We start from the raw sequence: 21,240 nt of genomic DNA, 5'->3' as shown, positions 1-21,240 counted from the left end.
CCCGTATTGCTCTTTAAGGGGGGGTAGGTGACTCCAAAGAGGGAGCACCAAGGGAAGCCTTGACCGCACCAAGAGGACACCATGGCACGACCTTGGGCATGCCTAGGACACACGGACGCGACTCGAGCACGCACACATGGGCTCCACGACATGTGTGGTGTGCACTCCGTGGCCGCAATAGCACGGGGCTTGGTGTGGCCTACCCCCTCCCCGAGCAGGCATGAGGGCGTCCAAGCCTTGTGCGGTAAGCTAGCTGATGAAGCCATGGGCACACTGCCATGGTCTGATGGGGCACCAAACAATAGCTGACTCGCACCATGATGTCTACGCACAGCACAGGGGCGCAATGCCCTGTGCACCAAAAGGGATCAACCATGGGCACAATGTCATGGCTCGTTGCTATAAAGCTGGACCTGACAGTGGAAGCAAGCAACACGCCCAAGCCATGGGCACCTAGACATGGCACGGGCTCACACATCAGTGTGGGAAAGGCACACTGATGCACCAGACACCTGGTCAGCTGGTTGGTGCATGCTACATAGATCAGAAGGTCTTGATCAAAGACACGCTGGTAAGTACCCGATCACAAGAGGCACCTTGCGGAAAAAGAGGCAGCTTGTTAGGGGGACTCTCCAGCAGCTTGGTGAGCAAGGCTTGAGCAGATGGCAGTGCAACTAACTAGTGGCAGTGTAGCTAGTCAGTGGCAGTTAGCTAGGAAATCAGGTGATTAAGTCAAGCAACCAATTGACTTGCAGTTGGCTGAGGAGATGATGATGTGTGCAAGCCACTATCTAGGTAGTGGGTGGTTATGCAAGACAGTTATGGACGGTTCTGGCCAGTTGCATAACCACCAGGTTGGCTCCAACTTTTGAATTTGGAAATTCAAATGTGTAACTACAGGCCAAGTCTTTTAAAAGGGCTCCTACAGCCTTGAAACAGGGAGAGAGAGTTTTGGGATAGGGTTCTTTCTCGTAATGCTTGGGTGTGAAGCATGTACTCTGACTCAAGGGAACAATTTTGTCTTGTAGAGTGAATTAATACAAGTTGGGAAAGGGTTCATGTAATTAGTTGGTGTCCCTGTTACTGTGTTTTTACTTTGCTTTACTCTATTTTTCTAAAAGCTGGGAAAGAAGGTTGGCTGAGAAGGGGTCGTTAGCACCACGCACTCATGAAAAATTTAGTGAGATCTTCAAGGGTGTGACAGCTACCACTTGCCATATGAGACGAGATTTTTATAATAAAAAAAAATGTGGACTCTTGGAGATTGGGGCTACCATAGAGATTTGAAAAAAAAAATGACTCATCATTCATGGCATTAAGGGAGAATAGAGAGAGACTTCTAATAGGAGATTTGAAGTATCACGTGGGATATACAGGTTGTATTCTGGAAGGGATTCAAGGAGAGGGAATTCTTAGATGGAAAATAACTTATTTTTTAGAGAACATCAACAATGTTCTGTTTTTTTTTTTTTTTTTATGCTGGGATTAAGAAGGAAAACAAAGGTTTTTTTTTATGGGAATAAGGCTAGTCAAAGGGAGATTCGGGCCAGGTTTTGGGAGTGAGATTTAGGTCAATTTTCGAAGTAATCAGGCTAGTGGTAGAGAGGTAAGATGTTTTGGGAAAGTTTGAAGATTGAGCGTGATTTTGAGGTATCAGATTGAGCGTGTGAGGACATTCAATGTATTTTTAGAAGGAAAGCAGACACCATTATGATCTTTTCTACACCAAGCATGCAGCAGTAGGAGGGAAAAGGAGTCACGCCCTCATCTTCAAATACTACCCGTTTGACAAAGAGGTGGTACTACTTTTGGATCACAGCAAGGCACACGGCTACAAGAGAAAAAGGCAATGTATAGGCTACCACTTTAGCACAAGATGCGGTTCACTTGGAGAGTATAAAAAAGATCAGGCTGGGAGGAGGAAGGAGGACACATAATTAGGCAGCAAACACACACAGGCTAAACCTTGGAAAAAAGGCGCATCCATCACAAATTTTTGGAAGATACATCACGCATCAACATATCAAAGGTGAGTCTCAGGTTCCTTTTAATTTCATTTCATTTTTTTTCTTTTTCTTTTTTTGGTTTCTTATTCTCTATAAGCCCTTTAAATGATAAGTTTCATCAATTTCTTTTAATACATGATTTCAATTATTTTGAAGTTATTAATTGTCAATAACTCATCTAGGAGTACACTTTTAATATTTTTAAAGATAGTTTTCATTGATCTCTTATTTATGCATGGCTTTAAAATTTCTTGTTGTTAGTTTGATGTTAGAATATGTTCTTAAATTTCTATAGGCTTAGACTTCATTGATCTTGATATTCCATATTTCTATATTATATTATTGTTGGTTTAATGATTTAATTTAGAGATTGGTATATATATTCTTAAGTTATTTAGGTTTAGTTTCCATTAGTTTGTTTTGTTAATTCCATGCTTTCAACAATCCATGTTCTAGTTTTTGTTCTTAGTTTTTAGGTTTAAATTCCTTTGATCATGTTATTCCATCTATTTTATAGCTTATTATTGTTGGTTTATTGATTTAATTTAGGGATTGGTATATATATTCTTAAGTTATTTAGGTTTAGTTTTCATTAGTTTGTTTTGTTAATTTCATGCTTTCAAAATTTCATGTTCTTGTTTTTGTTCTTAGTTTTTAGGCTACGTTCCTTTGATTATGTTACTTCATGTGTTTATAATTTATTATTGTTGGTTTATTGATTTAAATTAGAGATTAGTATATATATATATATATATATATATATATATATATATATATATATATATATATATTCTCAAGTTATTTAGGTTTTAGTTTCCATTAGTTTAATTAAATGTACATGTTAGATGCTTTAAAAAAAAATCATTGAGTTCTCATCTTGATAATTTATATGCTAAATGCTTTTAAAAAATTCATTGAGTGTTTGTTTTGGTAAATTTATATGCTAGATTGTTTCAAGAAATTCATAGAATATCCATTTTGATAATTTATATGTTAGAAGGTTTTAAAAAAATCATTGAGTGTTTGTTTTGATCCATTTATATGCTAGATACTTTTAAAAGAATTCATAAAATGTTTGGTTTGATAATTTATATGTCAGATGTTTTAAAAAAAGAAAAATATATATTGAGTGTTTGTTTTGCTAAATTTATATGTTAAGAGCTTTTAAAAAAATTCATTTGTTAAGAGCTTTTAAAAAAATTCATTAAGTGTTTGTTTGATTAAATTTACATGTTAGTTAAAAATTCATTGAATGTATGTGCGGTTAAATTTTCCTATTAGTATATTTTTTTAAGAAAATTCATTAGATGCTAAATTTGGTTAAATTGTTAGTTTTACTCATTTTGATACTTACTTAGTAGGCTCCTTGAGGATTTCTTAAGTTCAAACCTTTTTTTTAAGAAAAAGTTTTCTTAATTCATTTGGAGTTAAGTCAAAATTTCTTTTCAAAAATGAAATTTCTCCATCATGAATGGGACTCATGGATCATGAATGAAAAGGTAGCCAAAAAGAATATCTAAGTTGATTTTTCTCTTGTTTTCAAATCCTTTTAAGTTAGGAATCAAAAATCCCAACTTTTGCATTTTTTGTTCGGAATTTATTAATTCACTTGGTTCCTTTTTGCTCCTCCTAAAATCATTTAAAAAAAGGAATTTAAATTATTTTGTAAAGGATTTGAATCATCTAAAGACTTTAAAATAAAATTTTCTCTAGGTTTAGGGTAAAAATCACACTTTCTTTTAAAAACATGCAACTCATTTCATCCAAATTGCATTCTCCTTTCGGTTTTCCAAAAACTTTGTTTTTATTCGCATAAATTTGAACTTGTGCCCCCAAACTAATGGAAATTTTCTTGGCCTTGGTGAATCTTTTCACTTGAGGTTGAGGATGCACAGGTTGAACTTATGAATATTCGATGAGGATTGATGGAACCCCTACATGAAAGATTTTTAAAACTCATCTTTGTTGTCAATTTCAACTTAGCTAATGACACTTTAGTTTTAAATTTTGTTTTGATTATTTTTTTAGTGTTAAAAAATTTCCAAAATTGTATGATGTTACTCACTTCTTAAAATTGATTCTAGAATGTTATTTGCATTAAAAAACTTTTCCCAAAGTTGAGTTATTTAGTTGGTTATATACCTTGTATAACTAATGTCTCTATAAGTTCATGCCATGCAAATACTATGCATGATAGGTTTTGCTCTCCTAATTACTTGTCATCATCTTTTATCCTAACTTCTCTATTTGTATTGGAAGTGCATTGCATTTAAGATATGTTATTCAGGTACACTCTCCACCCTTCACTTTTTTTTAATTACATAAGAAATGTTTTGTGTGAACTATATTTATGTTTGATATTGTCCTTGATTGTCTTGATGTTTGTTTCATTTTTTTTTTAATGAGATGCATGTTATATATCTTGTTGTTTGAACTAATTTTGGTATCTTGTAATAGCATTTTAAGTTGCAGTCCAGGTACACATCTTACTCTTCATTTATGATTGTGACTTAAATTGATTGTTTATCATATTTAATATATTATTAGAATTTAGGTAAACATTTTAACCTTTTTTAGTACCCTAAATCAATCGATTAATTACCACACTTTTCTCAGCCTAACTAGTAGAGACCTTTTTAGGACTTAGAAGGGTGTTACCTTTTTTAAGTACCATCTTGATAGGTAACCTAATCCTCAAACCTAAACTCGAGTTTTTCAAAGATACTTTTCCAAAAGTTTAAAGAATCATTTTGTTTAAGGTTTTAGTTTCTTACTTTATTTTGCCTTTTAAAAAATAATAAAAATAAGTGGCGACTCCAGTTTTTTTTTTAATAAAATACAAATTTTCACTTAAAAAGTGAGTCTCACCGTTGAGTGGGACCGCATGTAAAAAAATGCATATCCACATGCAAGATTGTCTCTTGCATTTTTTTAAGTTGAATGGCATTACATTGTAGCAATAAAAGACCTATGAGGTAATGAAGGCAGTTTTCTCAAAATTTGGTGAATGCATAGGTATTTGATGGTGTTTGAAAAAGGCATCAAGAAACAAGAGCATTCCATGTCCGGTTGTCGTGTCAACTATTTGATCTATTTGTAGTAGTAGGAAGTTATCCTCGTCTGTGTAGTCCACACATACTCTCCATTTCCTGTCTTTTTAGGTACTATCATTACATTGGCTAACCAATTAGGGTACTCCACTTCTCTAATAAATCCAGCCTCTATCATGTTACTTATCTCTGTCTGTATTAGCTTATGTCAATCCGGATGGAAACATCAAACTTTCTATTGTATCGATCGTGTTGTTGGAATTACATTCAACTTGTAACATAGTTATATGATAACACTATCGGGTTGCCAGCTAGCTCCCGTACAGATCCACTTAGCCTTTCTCTATCAAGTAACTAATCATTTGATAGTACGTAAACAAGATTGCCTTCATCTTATGCAACCATGCTCACCCAAGTATGGCATTGTAGGGTGTTAGATATCCTACCATGGAAAACCTTAGACATAAAGTGACAAGCTCAGCTTCAATAGGGAGCAAGGCATCTCCCATAGATATAGTGGTAGCCCCATTAAATTTGGACAAGATGCAGTCAAGATTTTCCAATGCTTCATGCGAATGACTCATTTGCCTTTAAGTTAACATTTGTAAAAGATTAGCGGAGCTACTTAGTTCAACTAAAATTCTCCACACACTAAAGCCACTAACTCTGAGGGTTAATACTAGTTCGTCTTCATGAGGCACTATGACCCAATTGGGATTGACTGGTGTTAAAGTGAATAACCCATCAATTGGTCGGGCACTTTCAAGAGTGAAAGTGCACTGAACCATATTCACCCATTCTCTTACAATGGTGATCCTAATCATGCTCCTCCTATGTCACCTGGACTGGTATTTTATCACTTGTTGTCCCCCATGGATATAATGTATCACAAAGCGTTATTCAACAGGAAAAGTCAGGGTTCTACTCGACACTTCTTTTAGTACTTCAGTGTGCCCCCAAATTGTTTAGACGTAGTGCTTCAAGTGTCCAACTTTTACTAGATTTTCCACCATGTAATGCAAGTGTCAGCACTCTTTTGTAATATGACCATACCCCTTGTGATAAGAGCACCATCGTATTTGATCTCTCTTGGCTAGATCTACTTTGATGGGCATTGTCTTTCTGAACTCTAGTAGCTCTTGGATAAGAGGAGAAATCCACTCATATGAGACAGTCATAGGGGTGAACCGAAGCAGTTCCCATCTCTATTACCCTTGTTGGGAGGATCTTCGATTTTCTACCTTAATTGATTGTTAGATGGCTTTGAACCCTCGGCTTGCTATTGCTTTTGGCCACCTAGTTTGTGATAAGAATCTGTTGGGACACTACCCAAACATTATCTTCAAGGATTGTGTATTTATCTACCCTCCAAAATAGGTAGTCCATTATGGCATTTGGCTTTTTCACGAGGGATTCGAAGAAAGGGGTACCTGGACTTATACTTCTCTTAAAAATCTACTGCAAGGCGTCCATGCTATAACACTCCACCTGCAACACCGCTTGACAAATTGCTTGATGAAATCCCATAACGACTCGTTTTCTAGTATTCTGATGTTTTGCAAAGTGCATATGTTATGCTTTTATTGGGTTAAGCACAAGTAGTTTGCCACAAATGCCTCCGAGACATCTCTAAATGAGTTGACCAAATTCTAGGGGAGCTGGTGAAACCATGACAAGGGTTGGCTCATGAAGGCTAGTTGGAAAGACTTTGCACAATAGCAAATCATTGCTTATATCAAGGGTCATTATTTGTCAAAAATGCATTAAATGATTGAAGGGGTCACTCAATCCATCATACACGGTAAATTTTAGAACTTTGAATCCTCTAGGTAACTTGTAATTGACTACGTGTGAGTCGAACAATGTGGACAACATATCGTCCAACTGTCTACTTACTATGCCTAAGGGCGCCTTTGGCAAGGCCTCGTGCAACTGGAGCTCAGGATTCATACATTACTGTAAATGGCTTGGTAAAGCGCCCTCTTGGGGATGACTGAACCAGTTTTTTGGAGCACCCAACGTACATGGCCCTCACTTCAATCCTCGCTTACATTTTTGTTTGAAAGAACTTGTAGCCTCGTCTACCTGGATTTTCCAAACTAACTACTTTATTCTAGATCCCCACAAGGTTGATAGGGTTAGGGAGCTGCTAGCGAAAATTCATTATCTATTTGCAATTATGGTTCTCTATCAAGCAAGGGAACTCCTATCATTCTGCTTCACACTGGTTGGGTGTGCAATGGCTCCTCCGCTTGCATAACGTCTAATGGCTACTTATGCCCGCAATTCTTCATTTTCCCACTTTAGTCTCTTTGCATGCTGAAGCAAGGATTGCATGCATTGCTCATACTCTTCCTACCTTTTCTCCATTTTAGCTTGCCATGCATGGAACCTATTGTTCATACTTGCTGAATAAGAATGCATTCTAAGAGGTATGTTAGTCATTCTAACTTGAGGTTTTTAGTTCAATTCCCATAAACGGCACTAATTGTTAGTCAACAGTCAACAATCCTCTCCTCTAATAGGCCTCTTTGATCCGAATGGTGGGTGTTCAAGTAATAAGAAGTGTTCCAGGTGATTACTGCGCATATAGTAAATTAGGGTGTTGTTAAGACATCTTTAATTATGACAAGTAATTGGACGGCCACGGGGTTAGTCTCTAGAAGGCCACGGTTCCCATAGTTTCCATATGAATTATTTTTCATATTTTCAATTGTCTCCCAAATTAGTTTACAAAAAATATCAAACAACGTGTTTTCTATGCTCATAATTTTAAAGTAAGCATTTGAAAACAATGATAACATTTTCATTTGAATTTGTCATTACACCACAGTTTCACCTTTATGCTCCATCTTTGAGTTTGAGGCCAAAAGGGCTCCATGGCCAAAAAAAGTCTGTTCTATCTAAACATCTTCCCAAACTTACAATCAAACAAAAATATTATCCGATCTAAACATCTTCTCAAACTCATAATCAAACTAGTCCTAGAGGTCACATAATTTCTTTTTTTTTTTTTTTTACTTCAATTAAAACCCCATTTTGAATAAACAAAAATGGGCATTGCATCTAAGTTGTGATAAAAGAGCTAGAATGAATCATAATTTCGAACAACAATTTGAAACATGACTCGTACTCCATTCAACTCCAAAATTTCGTGACTATACCAGAATTGGAGTAGGTTGAGATGGACTCCACTCAATTACAATACATGCATGGATGATAAGGAACAAAAAGGTGAACCGGGATTTTCTTCTCCAATGTGAATTCCTAAGCTTTTTTAAATTCAGTTTTTTTTTTTCCTACCACCCCCTTAACAAAATGGTAATTAAATATGAAAAGGGCTTTTACAAATAAGTTATATAATTTTTAAAGTATAATTTTTTATACTTTTATATATGAATTGCATTCTATATACCTTAGTTATATTTTTGTACCCTAATCATCTTCTTTGTACTTAAGTTATAGAATCCGTATGTTAATAATTTAGTTGCATATTTCATATCTTAGTTATTACTAACATTTGTTGTATTTAGGTAATGATTTTCATACTTTAATGATTTGATAACATTTTTTATACCTACATTCCTTTTTTTTTTTATCTTAATAGCTAGGTTACCTTTTTTGTACCTCAATACCTGGTTTGTATTCTTTCCATCATAGTTACATTAATATTCATATCTAGAACATACTTTTTATGCCTTATAACTTTGGTTATTTTTTTTAGCTCAGTATACCTTAGTCATATTTTTTATAATTTCACCACATTATTCGTACTTAGATAATATTTTTTGTACCTTACTACCCTATTCACATTTTTTATAAGTCAATAGCATGTTTTGTAATAGTTAATCCAACCCCACACACGAGTGGAAATAAAGAAAAGACGAGATTTCTAATGTTATTAAGTGATCAATGTGATTCTTATATATACAAAGTGTACTAACACTTAAGAATACAATAATTAAATACAATATGACCAAACTCGTCATTCAATAAAAAATAAAAAATAAAAATAAATAGAAAAATCCAACAGGTGTTGCCCCCTTAAACTCTTGCAAACTCAACCCCCATTACCCCTTACGTGGGATAACAAGATTGGTTCAAGCTTTATAATATAACAGTAATTGGTTATATTATTTATATCTACATCATACTTTTCATGTCTTGGTAACTTGGTAACATTTTTTGTACCTTATTATACATTAGTCAACATATTTCACATAATAGTCACATTTCTCATAATTAAATTGGTTATTCGTACCTAGATCATATTTTTCAGAAAATTTTCACATTATTCGTACTTGTACTATATATTTGTATGTGAGTACTCTAGTCACATTATTTATACTTAAAACATTTTTTGTACCTTAATACCTTAGGTCATATTTTTCATACCTTAGTACCTTAATCACATTTTTGATACCTAGATTACAATCTTTATACCTTTAATAATTTGATCAAAATTTTCATACCTAAGTCATGTTACTAATTTAAGTGTATTTTAGTACTTCAATCACATTTTTTTTACCCTTATCATATACTTTGTATCCTATACATTGCTTACTTTTTCGTATCAATGTCACAAGTTTTTTACCATAATACATTGATAATATATTTTGTACCATTCTCATGATTTCCACACTTTGGTTACATTATTTGTATTCTAATCATAATTTCACTTATTCTAACCGATTTATAATAATATATATTTGTTTATTATTATTATTGTTAAACAAAAAAATGTGAGTCGAAAGTCCAATGGTGAAAACTTGCACAATAGCACAAATTTATACACAAAGATAAAAATAAACAAAAAAAAAAATGTTATTATCTTAACCTTTTTTCAAAAAAAAAATGATGAGAACTCACATAAAAGTACAAATTTACATAATTTTTAATTCATTTAGGATTCAAAAAAAAAGAAATATGAAATAAATTACTGTATACTTTCAATTAAAGCTCTATAAATCACTTTAAGTTCCAAACATAAACAGATCTCCAAGTTTGATTAACTATCTATATGCAAAGAAAAAAGTATAGTAGGACAACAAAAGATGCTTTGAACTTTTCAACAATGGAAGCGTAGAACTGAGTTATGAATTGTGAGATGTAAGAGTTTAGGTATCAACAAACTCATTTTCTTTATATTGCTAATCATTTTGTTCTTCTACCTCCTTTTTCTTATTTCATATATATATAGTTTATATGCAAATGAGCTTTGTAACTTATAGAATGCTAGAGAAGGGAAAAGAGTAGCATAGAATTTATTTTTTCTCTTGACATGTAACATGTGATAGTGTAAGAATTATTATTAGGGTGGTGAATAACTCTTTTTAAATTTGTAGCATTTCCTATGAATTTGATGGATTGTGTTTTAATTAATTGTTGCACTAAGTTGCTCCTTACTTGTGAAAAGTGAATTGTACATATTTAATAAGAACAATGAATTATTTTGTTAAATTTATCAACCATGGTGAATGGAGACTTGGAACCAATTACTAATTAGTTTAATTGTAAGGAGCCATAATAATTGAATGAAGGCTATTTTAATATGCTGAATATTCAGTTAGATGATGGGATTAATTTATCTGGATTTTGATTCAAAGCTATGTACGATTATTTAATGACCCCACCAGCCTCAATCATGCATATCAAGCAAGCCTCGATGATTCAAATAAAGTAGCTCCTAAAGCCTCAATAATGCATCCCTCTGGCCCCACCGCTTTCAAAAGGATAGACCAATATTAACCTCACAAAAGCTGCAGATCTTATCTATTCATCTCACTCGCCTTCATTCATCCTCCATTCCTCTTCATTCATCAATCCCACCTTCTTCACCCTCCCCATGGCTTATGCACTCGTTTCTATTGTGCTGGAACGCTTAACTTCGGTTGTTGAACAGCAGATTCATGAACAAGTTTCTCTGGTTCAGGGTGTTAAATCAGAAATCCAAAGCCTCAAAAAGACACTCCGCTCCGTCCGAGATGTTCTTGAAGATGCCGAGAAGAGACAAGTGAAGGAAAAATCTGTCCGAGGTTGGTTGGAGAATCTCAAAGACATGGCCTACGAAATGGAGGACGTGCTGGATGAGTGGAGCATTGCTATTCTTCAATTCCAGATGGAGGGAGTTGAAAATGCTTCCACGTCTAAGAAGAAGGTAAGCTTCTGTATGCCCTCCCCTTGCATCTGTTTCAAGCAAGTTGCTTCTCGTCGTGACATTGCTCTTAAGATTAAGGGCATTAAACAACAACTAGATGATATTGAAAGGGAGAGAATTAGATTTAATTTTGTCTCTAGTAGGAGTGAGGAGCGACCACAGCGACTTATAACTACCTCTGCAATTGATATTTCAGAGGTGTACGGTCGGGATATGGATAAAAAAATCATATTAGACCATTTGTTGGGTAAGAAGTGTCAAGAGAAATCTGGCCTCTACATCGTCTCCATAGTTGGGACGGGAGGCATGGGCAAAACAACTCTTGCTCAATTAGCCTACAGCCAATCAGAGGTGAAGGTCCATTTTGATGAGAGAATATGGGTCTGTGTTTCTGATCCTTTTGACCCAATCAGAGTTTGTAGGGCTATTGTTGAAACCCTCCAAAAAAAGCCTTGTGATCTCCATGAGTTGGACGCTGTACAAGAAGAAATTAAAACACGTATTGCCGAAAAGAAATTCATTCTTGTGCTAGATGATGTGTGGACTGAAGACAATCAATTGTGGGAACAACTGAAGAACACCCTCCTCTGCGGAGCAGGAGGTAGTAGAATTCTGGCGACCACGCGCAAAGAGAGTGTTGTTAAGATGATGAGAACTACGTACAAGCATCCCTTGGGGGAGCTGTCTTTGGAGCAATCTCGGGCATTATTCCATCAAATAGCTTTCTATGAAAGGAGTAGTTGGGAGAAAGAGGAAGAATTAAAAGAAATTGGTGAGAAAATAGCAGACAAATGCAAGGGCTTACCCCTCGCTATAAAAACTTTAGGGAATCTCTTGCGCATAAAAAATAGCGAGGAAGAATGGAAGAACGTATTGAATAGTGAAGTATGGCAGCTAGATGAGTTTGAGAGAGATATTTCCCCTGCTTTGTTGTTGAGTTATTATGATCTGCCCCCTGCAATTCAACGCTGCTTCTCATTTTGTGCTGTTTTTCCAAAAGACTCGGTTATTGAGAGAGATGAGCTGATCAAGTTGTGGATGGCACAAAGCTATCTCGAATCTGATGGGAGAAAAGAGATGGAGATGGTTGGGAGAACGTACTTTGAATATTTAGCTGCTCGGTCTTTCTTCCAAGATTTTGAAAAATATGATGATGGTAATATAATACATTGTAAGATGCATGATATAGTGCATGATTTTGCTCAATTTTTGACTCAGAATGAATGCTTTATTGTGGAGGTTGACAACCAAAAAAAGGGGAGTATGGACTTATTCTTCCAAAAGATTCGTCATGCCACCTTAGTTGTCCGAGAGAGTACCCCTAATTTCACCTCCACTTGTAACATGAAGAATCTTCACACCCTCTTGGTTGAGGGAGCATTCAAGTCAAGTGTTCTTCAAGTCTCACCTAATTTGTTCAGGCATTTGACATGTCTCAGGGCATTGGATTTGAGCAACAATCAGTTGATTGAGGAACTTCCTAAGGAGGTAGAAAAATTGATACATTTAAGATACCTTGATCTATCAGGGTGTCGAAGTTTGAGAGAGTTGCCTGAAACAATTTGTGATTTATCTAATTTGCAAACCTTAAATATTCGAGAATGTTCCAGTCTTCAGAAACTACCACAGGCAATGGGTAAACTAATTAATTTGAGGCATCTTGAAAATGGTTTTGTTCATAATCTAAAGGGCTTGCCAAAAGGAATTGGAAGATTAAGCTCTCTTCGGACACTGGATGTTTTCATCGTGAGTAGTCATGGCAATGATGAATGCCAAATAGGAGACCTGAGAAACTTGAACAACCTAAGAGGACGTCTTTCCATTCAAGGGTTGGATGAAGTGAGAGATGCAGGGGAGGCAGAAAAAGCAGAATTGAAGAATAGGGTACACCTCCAACATTTGGTATTGAAATTTGATAGAGAGGAGGGGACCAAGGGTGTGGCTGAAGCTCTACAACCCCATCCAAACTTGAAATCTCTAGGTATATATGGTTATGGTGATAGAGAGTGGCCCAATTGGATGATGGGTTCATCATTAGCTCAACTGAAAAAACTTCACCTCACCTCTTGCGTAAGATGTCCATGTTTGCCTCCTTTGGGGCAACTGTCTGTCCTTGAGGATCTGGGGATATTGAGAATGCCTAGTGTGAAATACATAGGTAGTGAGTTTTTGGGATCATCATCAACAGTATTCCCAAAGCTGAAGAGATTGTATATTGATAGTTTGGCTGAATTGAAGCAATGGGAAATAAAAGAAAAAGAAGAGAGGTTAATAATGCCATGTCTCAATGACTTGACTATGCTAGCCTGCCCAAAGCTGGAGGGACTGCCGGACCACGTGCTCCAAAGGACACCATTGCAGAAATTGTACATCCTAGGTTCTCTTATTATGGAACGACGCTATCGACAGGATATTGGAGAGGATTGGCACAAAATATTTCATATCTCAGAAGTCATATGTTAATGGAACTGAATGGTCATCACGCTTCACCTCATGTCGCTCTTGTTACAGGTAATTTGAATTTATCTTAGTTTTCATTTCCATTGCATCCATAATCGCACACATTAATGTATTTCATGAATAATCTTTTTCTGAAGCTTTCCATTTTGCAAAACATTATTATGTTGTATCCATAGGTCCATTTTGGCACATCTACACTGTTACTAAAGTGTTTATCCTATAATATCTACACCTTGCAAAATAAGAGAAATAAAAATGAAAACCTTTTGTATAAAAAAACTTGAAACCTTTTCTATTCTAAAAGTGTTTTGTTACATGATCAAATACCTCCATCAACCGTGTAGAAGAGATTTTATGTGATCTTTAGACTCTATATGTACTATATAATGTTATATATTATCAAATTCCATTTTAGGGTACACTTTTCTTGGGCATGGGCCTAGTGTTCCCTCTTTTCTGGTGGAGCTGGGGGTTTTCGGCTTAGAGTAGACTTTTGTTGGGCCATGGGCCTAGTGTTTCCCTTTTTCTGGTGGTATGGGCGCAATGATTGATCAGGTTTCAGGCCCATGGGTATATATATAAATTGTAAAAATAAAGAAAATAGAGCGAAGAACTGAAAGCAGAAATTCAGAAAAAGTAAACTCTAAATTATCTCTTTCTAAAAACCCAAATTCTACTTATAGGGTTATAATCATAATGACTATAATTAATATATTTTTTTATAGTTATGAAGGTTATATGAATAGTTGAAAGGTTTAATACAAGGATGGTAACATTCACAAATTTCTACAAGTTTATAACATTCCCCTTTGATTGTTAGTCATTCTTATAGGTTATGTTTGGTTCCCGGAAAATACTAAGGAAAGAAAAAAAATACAAAGGAAAATGATTTTTTTATGTTTGGTTGTCCTAGGAAAAATATCAAAGAAAATCAAATATGATTAAAACTAATTAAAAACTTATATATTTTTAAATTATTTAATCTTTATATTGATGAGTTAAAATAAATAAAATGAGTTTGAAGTAACAAAAAAATTAATTTATTCACTTTTAATCTATTTTTTATTTTCCTTCACTTTTTCTTTCCTTCTGCTTTTCCTTTGTATTTTCTTTCCCTTGCATTTTCCTTCAAATTTTCTAGGAACCAAACATAGTCATAATATCTCCGTTAAATTTTATTAAAAGTTAAGGATAACATATATCGGCTTCGACGGATACTTTGAAAAGAATTAAAAAAGATTATAAAACAAGAAATAATACATCTATTTAAGTTGTTATTCTTAAATAATATATGTATAATATAATTTGTAATATTCGACAGTAAATCAATAATATATAACACTGAAAATATATTTCATAGAAAAATATAATTTAGATGTATTTAATGATAAAAAAGAAATGATTCCATATGTATGATTTTTAAAATATTTATAATTTTATTTTTAAATTTTAAATTCTATATATTTAATTAATATCTAAAATATTAACAAAAACTCATTAAAAATTATGATAATGGTTTTTATATTTTTAATACTTTGTTAAATTGAATTTGGATATAAGATAATTAAAATTCAATTTTACTAAAGTTATATATTACCAAATAGGATATTTATAGTGTAAAATACCTACTACTTTTTTCCCCTTAGTTTCTTTATCTATTATGGTTCTTAATTAGACAACTAAAGTGTTTCCAAGTGAAGCTGATCTTTGATATCTTGATTAGACAACTTAGTTTCTTTGAATTCTATTTATGGGAATAAGAATAAAAAATAAGATGGGTACGAAGGTGAATCATATTACTACATACAAGAGAGAAACCGAAATTCCAACAGGAGTAAGATTTAATTTTCATAGTGATGAAGTTTTTATTCCTTTTCTTATTCCAAAAAATAATATTTCAAATATAATGAATGAGAAATGAAACAAATGAAAAACATGATCTAAATGTTAACTAATTAATATTTTAATAGCCTAATCTATTAGATTATTTGCTCAAAATATTGCAAAGAAAATTTCAAAACTTATCAATAAAGACCATCTTGATTCTTGTCTCAAAATTATATCCAAAGGCATCATTTATTATTATTATTATTTGTCATTTTTACTTGCAAGCTTTGATCTTTATTTCTGTCTTGACTTTCCTTATCTCTTTTCCATCTTAATTTTATTGTTTTTCGTTTCAGAGAAGCAAGTTCAAATAAAGAGGAGAAAATTCCCAACACCTATGTATTATGAAGTTGTCTATGAATCAATTTCAAATTGGTGATTTGTAAATTTTTTTTCTCTTTTTCTTTTCCCCTTTTATTGGTTTGCCTATATATGTAAGAATGTGTAAACTTCAACTTTATTGTTTGGATTTATTTCCTACAACATAAATGGTTTGCGAATGATGGGAACTTGCATGCATGATGTTTCTTCTGATTTGTTGTAAGGACATATCTATTGTTAACCTAATGGATGAAGTGGGATGTTCTTGAAATTTCAATGCAAAGGTTTCAAATGCTTGGTTATGATTCCAACAAAAATTTTCTCCTAGAGGGGGCTTTGCCTAATAAATGTGAGGTATTATCAAGTCACTTAAGGTCCATTTGACCATGTTTTTTGAAACTTATTTTTTAAAACTTTTTTTTATTCTTTAATTTAAAAACAATTTTTAATTACAAGTTTCGGAAAACATGATCAAATGGATTCATGTTTTCCTTTGTTTTTAAAAATTGGTGAAAACAACTCTTATTTGTTCTCTAAAAATTGTTATCTATTTCACTTTGTTTTTAAAAAATGTTTTCAGAAAATAACTATAAAACAATGTTAGAGAATTTTAAAAAAAGTTTTTTGTTATTTAAAAACAAAAAAAATTGTTTTTAAATCAAATGACCAAAGAGGCTCTTAGTGTTTGTTTGGATACACTTTTTAGTTTTATAAAATGCTTTTTTTTTTATTTATAAAATTAGAAAATAGTAGTTTCTTTATATAAGATATAAGAACTCTGATAATTTAACAAATTGAAATATTAAAGAAAATTTACTATCTCAAAATTTAAAATTTTTTAAAATGAATTTAAAAAATATGAAGTAAATTTATACTTTTTATACCAGATATCTATTTATATAAAAGTTTCTAATTTAAAAGAAAAAAAATGGGAAACTCCAAAGGTACTTAATTGTATAATGTTGGCATTATAATAGACAAGCTGTTGGTTGGGAGTTCCCGAGAAAGCATCTCCATAGTTGGGATGGGAGGGATCGGCAAAACAACTTTTGCTTAATTAGCATACAACCACGAAAAGGTGAAGGCCTGTTTCCATCAAAGGGTGTGGGTCTGTGTGTCTGATCCTTTTGACCCAATGAGGATTTCTAGGGCTATTCTTGAAGCCCTCCAGAAAGAGTCTTCTGATTTCCATGAGCTGGAAGCTGTACAACAAAAAATTCGCACACTTATTGCCGATAAGAAGTTCCTACTTGTGCTACGATGTTTGGACTGAAAACTATGAATTGTGGGAACAAGTAGAGAGTTCTCTCAAGGGTGGGGCACCGGGAAGTAGAATTTTGGTGACCACACGAAACGAAAACGTTTCTACAATCATGGGAACCACGTACAAGCAACCCTTAGGAGAACTGTCCAATGAGCAATGCCGGTCATTGTTCAGTACCATAGCGTTTCACGGGAGGAGTGGAGAAAAAGTTGAGGCATCTTGAAAGTTATGGTACTCTAGAGGGCTTACCAAAAGGAATTGGAAGATTAAGCTCTCTTCAGACACTCGATGTTTTCATTGTGAGTAGTCATGGCAATGATGAATGCCAACTAGGAGACCTGAGAAACTTGAACAACCTAAGAGGACGTCTTTCCGTTGAAGGGTTGGATGAAGTGAAAGATGTTGGGGAGGCAGAAAAAGCAGAATTGAAGAATAAGAATCCTCCAACGTTTGGATTTGGAATTTGGTAGAAAGGAGGGGACCAAGGGTGTGGCTGAAGCTCTACAACCCCATCCAAACTTGAAATCTCTACGTATATTCGATTATAGTGATAGAGAGTGGCCCAATTGGATGATGGGTTCATCATTAGCTCAACTGACAATCTCTTGCTTAAGATGTCCATGTTTGCCTCCTTTGGGGCAGCCGCCTGTCCTTGAGAAGCTGGATATATGCTTTATGTATGGTGTGCAATACATAGGTAGTGAGTTTTTGGGATCATCATCAACAATCCATCAGACCTGGAATGGTGTTGAACTGTCTGCGAACCTCCTCAACCATCTTAAGAGCTGCACTTCCCACACTCTTCATGGTCATGGCTGAGAACCAGTAAGGAAGCATTGCACCAACAAGCAAACCAATGAAGACCTTTGGAGTCAAGACATCAACGGTTGAGATCGATGCACGACTTACAAAGGCACCAAACAGTGCCAAAGACACGAGTGCCGCAGATCCAATTGCAAATCCCTGAGAACAAATGTAAATCAAACATAAAAAATGAAGTTACAAACAGCTAAGTGAAGCTAAAAGAAATGTACACAATTAGATTTCAATAACAAATTACACAGCAAAGCTGCATTGTACGGACTGAGTTTGCTTCACATTAGTTAAGATAACCAACAGGCAGCTCACCACTTACAAGTTGTGAATAGAACCTTCTGGCTTACTGCTCATAGGAATGGCATTAGTTTAACACAAAAATGAACTACAACGCCTCTACACACTCTGAAAATTTATACTGAGATATTTTATTCCAAATTCAAAAATTGAGTTTCATCAATTTATAGGCCTAGTCAAAAGCCATATGCATGATAGGATGAGCCTTTCGGCTAAGGATACTTACCCTTCATGGATTTGTACCTTGCATAATGCATGTGATGATAAGACACTTTTCAATGACAACATTAGAACCAACCTACAGATATGATTTACCTTCCCAATGGCAGCAGTGGTGTTGCCTGCGGCATCAAGTGCATCAGTTCTCTCTCGATTCTGTGGCTCATGCCAGCCATCTCGGCAATTCCTCCCGCATTGTCACTGATGGGACCATAAGCATCAATAGCAAGCCCAGTAGCAATGGTACTCAGCATTCCTAGGGCTGCCACTGCAATGCCATACATGGCAGCAAAACTGAAACTAACAAAAATACTAACTGCAATAGCAAAAATAGGAATGATGACAGATTTGTATCCCAAAGCAAGGCCAAAGATGACATTAGTGGCAGTTCCAGTCCTGTAGGAATCAGCCACATCTTGCACAGGGCTGCAAATAAAAGAAACACAAGAATCAGAGTAGGAAAGCTGAAGACTATAACAAGGCAGGAATTCAGTGAGATTATAGATACCTGTATGCATTCCTAGTGTAATACTCAGTTACAAACCCAATAATAAGTCCAGCCCAAAGACCAACACCCACACACAAGAACAGCTGCCTGCAAACCCAAATTGAGTTAGTAGATGTATATCCATTTTTTCCAAGGAATTAACAATGTAAACCTTACCAATTCTTCACAACTTTCTGAGAGCCAAAATTGAAGATTGTGAAGGATGATGGAAGGGCAATCCAACTAACAATTGCAACTCCCACAGTCATAAGAACAGTGGAGATGATAAGCTGTTTCTCTTATTCGATAGCAATATCTAGATTTTGATCATAATGACGAATGCCAAATAGGAGACCTGAGAAACTTGAACAACCTAAGGTTTTCCTTTGTGGACAATATCCAGATTCATATACCATAGGTTTTCCTTTTCCATTTGATAGCAAACGAGCATACATCTATTTGGTGGAACAATAGGATTTTTAGAGATTTTGATCATACGAAGGGAAGCAATCAACTACAAGTCGCCTTTTGTGCCCATGTGCCAAACTACATATGATATTTTAATCCAAACTTAAAATGTAGAATATACATATCTCTTATATCATAAATTTATTTATTAATTTTTATTTTTTTATATTAATGATCTTGCAAAATAAAATAAAATAAAAATTAGTATAAAATTAAATTTATGATTAAAAAATAAGAACTGAAAAATATTTATAAAATAATTTTAATATTATATATATATATATATATATATTGAATAACATAATAAAAAAACTTTTATTTACAAAGTTTAAATGTTTTAATCATAAATATTGAAACAAATTTTCATGTTTTCTAAAATAGAAAATATTGAAATGCAATATAATTTTCATTTTAAGTATTTAAAATAATATATGCTTTACTTTGTTTTTTTATTTATTTTATAAACTAAATATAAGCATAATATAATGTATTTTATTAAATATGTTATCTTAGATATAACATTCATTAAATTTAATATATAAGGATATTATATCTTATTTAAAATTATATCCTAAGATACCTATTTCTCATCTAATAAAATCGAATATCCTAATTGTTTAGAAGTGAAGTAATTTAACTGTTATATGCAAAATAGGTTTGAATATATAGAAAAGTTCGTTATAAAAGTAAAAAAGAAATTGCCATATTAAGGAGGTTATATATTTAATTCAATTTAAAAATTAATTTTTGAACGATTTTACCATATTAATATATAATTGTATCCCATAGGGTTATACATATTTCTCTTATTAGCTCAAAAAAAATATTATCATATTGAATTATCCTCATCTCAAATGTTATTTTTAATGTCTTTATTATAATTAATTTTAAAAGTTGTACAATATACCATATTATATATATATATATATATATATATATATATATAATTAATTAATTAGATTAATGTTTTACTGTCTCTTTAGAAGAGGAAAGGGAGAACAATGAATAAGCCACTAATCTTAGCTTTCTAAGGTCTTACAAGAGGGGCATGTGAGTGGAGGATTTGTACCCACATCGAATGAATAAATTAATGGAGGGGTTTTTTTTTTTTTTTTTTCTTAAGTTATTTTAATAATAACTTTGCCTTTTACAACATTAACAAATGAAGAAGGTGAATTTTATATTTTGATATCTTTCTAAAAAAAGTCTTAGTCTAAAAAAAAAAAATTATTGGCTTGAAATCTTTTCTTTTCTTTATATTTTTCCTTTTTATTTTCTTTCCTCTTATTTTTTAAAATTAAAATTGTGTTTAGCAATTATCATAAAAAGTGTTCCTCATATTTTTAATACTTAAAAAATAAAAAGTTCCTAGAAACTCAATTTAAATATAAGATTATTTTATTAAAATGGTCATTGGAAACTCAATTTTAAAAATCTAACACTTCATCCTTTTTTTGCCCTCCTATTGATAAAAATGTCCTTATTATTATTATTTTTTTTTTGTAAAAATAATATTTTATAATATATTATTAAAACTTGAAATAGTTAAGAACACTTCTATCAAAAATTGGTTACTCTCCGAACCAAAACATAAGGGATAAATTCATAAATATGAGGACTATTTCATTTTTTTTATCGATTATTTCTTAAATATAACCTAAATATTTTCTTTCCTTATATTTTTTATATTATTTAAACAAAAAAAATATTTACCAATTTTCTTCTTAAAATCTCTCAAACCAATTACCAATTCATTGTTAATTAAAAATTACTAATTCTCTCATGCCAAGCCATTAGAGTAAAAACAA

The 21,240-nt window shown here is 33.2% G+C and overlaps 2 protein-coding genes across 2 annotated transcripts; one reads left to right on the top strand and one right to left on the bottom strand.

The window, feature by feature from the left end:
• The first annotated feature begins 10,736 nt into the window (after positions 1-10,736).
• On the top strand, positions 10,737-16,158 carry LOC104880276 (putative disease resistance protein RGA3). The gene is made up of 2 exons (XM_019222201.2): positions 10,737-13,724; positions 15,857-16,158. Exon 1 carries the CDS (start codon positions 10,902-10,904, stop codon positions 13,674-13,676), a length of 2,775 nt encoding a protein of 924 aa, XP_019077746.1. The 5' UTR covers positions 10,737-10,901; the 3' UTR covers positions 13,677-13,724; positions 15,857-16,158.
• Positions 16,159-17,850: 1,692 nt separating this feature from the next.
• On the bottom strand, positions 17,851-19,419 carry LOC100253207 (pyrophosphate-energized vacuolar membrane proton pump 1). The gene is given in 6 exon segments (XM_010656538.3): positions 17,851-18,108; positions 18,574-18,632; positions 18,635-18,903; positions 18,986-19,072; positions 19,142-19,262; positions 19,320-19,419. Coding segments are annotated over 6 exon segments (879 nt in total). The 3' UTR covers positions 17,851-17,865.
• Positions 19,420-21,240: the final 1,821 nt, after the last annotated feature.

Source organism: Vitis vinifera, chromosome 9, assembly GCF_030704535.1.
Source record: "Vitis vinifera cultivar Pinot Noir 40024 chromosome 9, ASM3070453v1".
NCBI classification, from domain to species: domain Eukaryota; kingdom Viridiplantae; phylum Streptophyta; class Magnoliopsida; order Vitales; family Vitaceae; genus Vitis; species Vitis vinifera.
The sequence above is the reverse complement of the archived record's forward strand: the minus strand, read 5'-3'. Positions and strand labels throughout refer to the sequence as shown.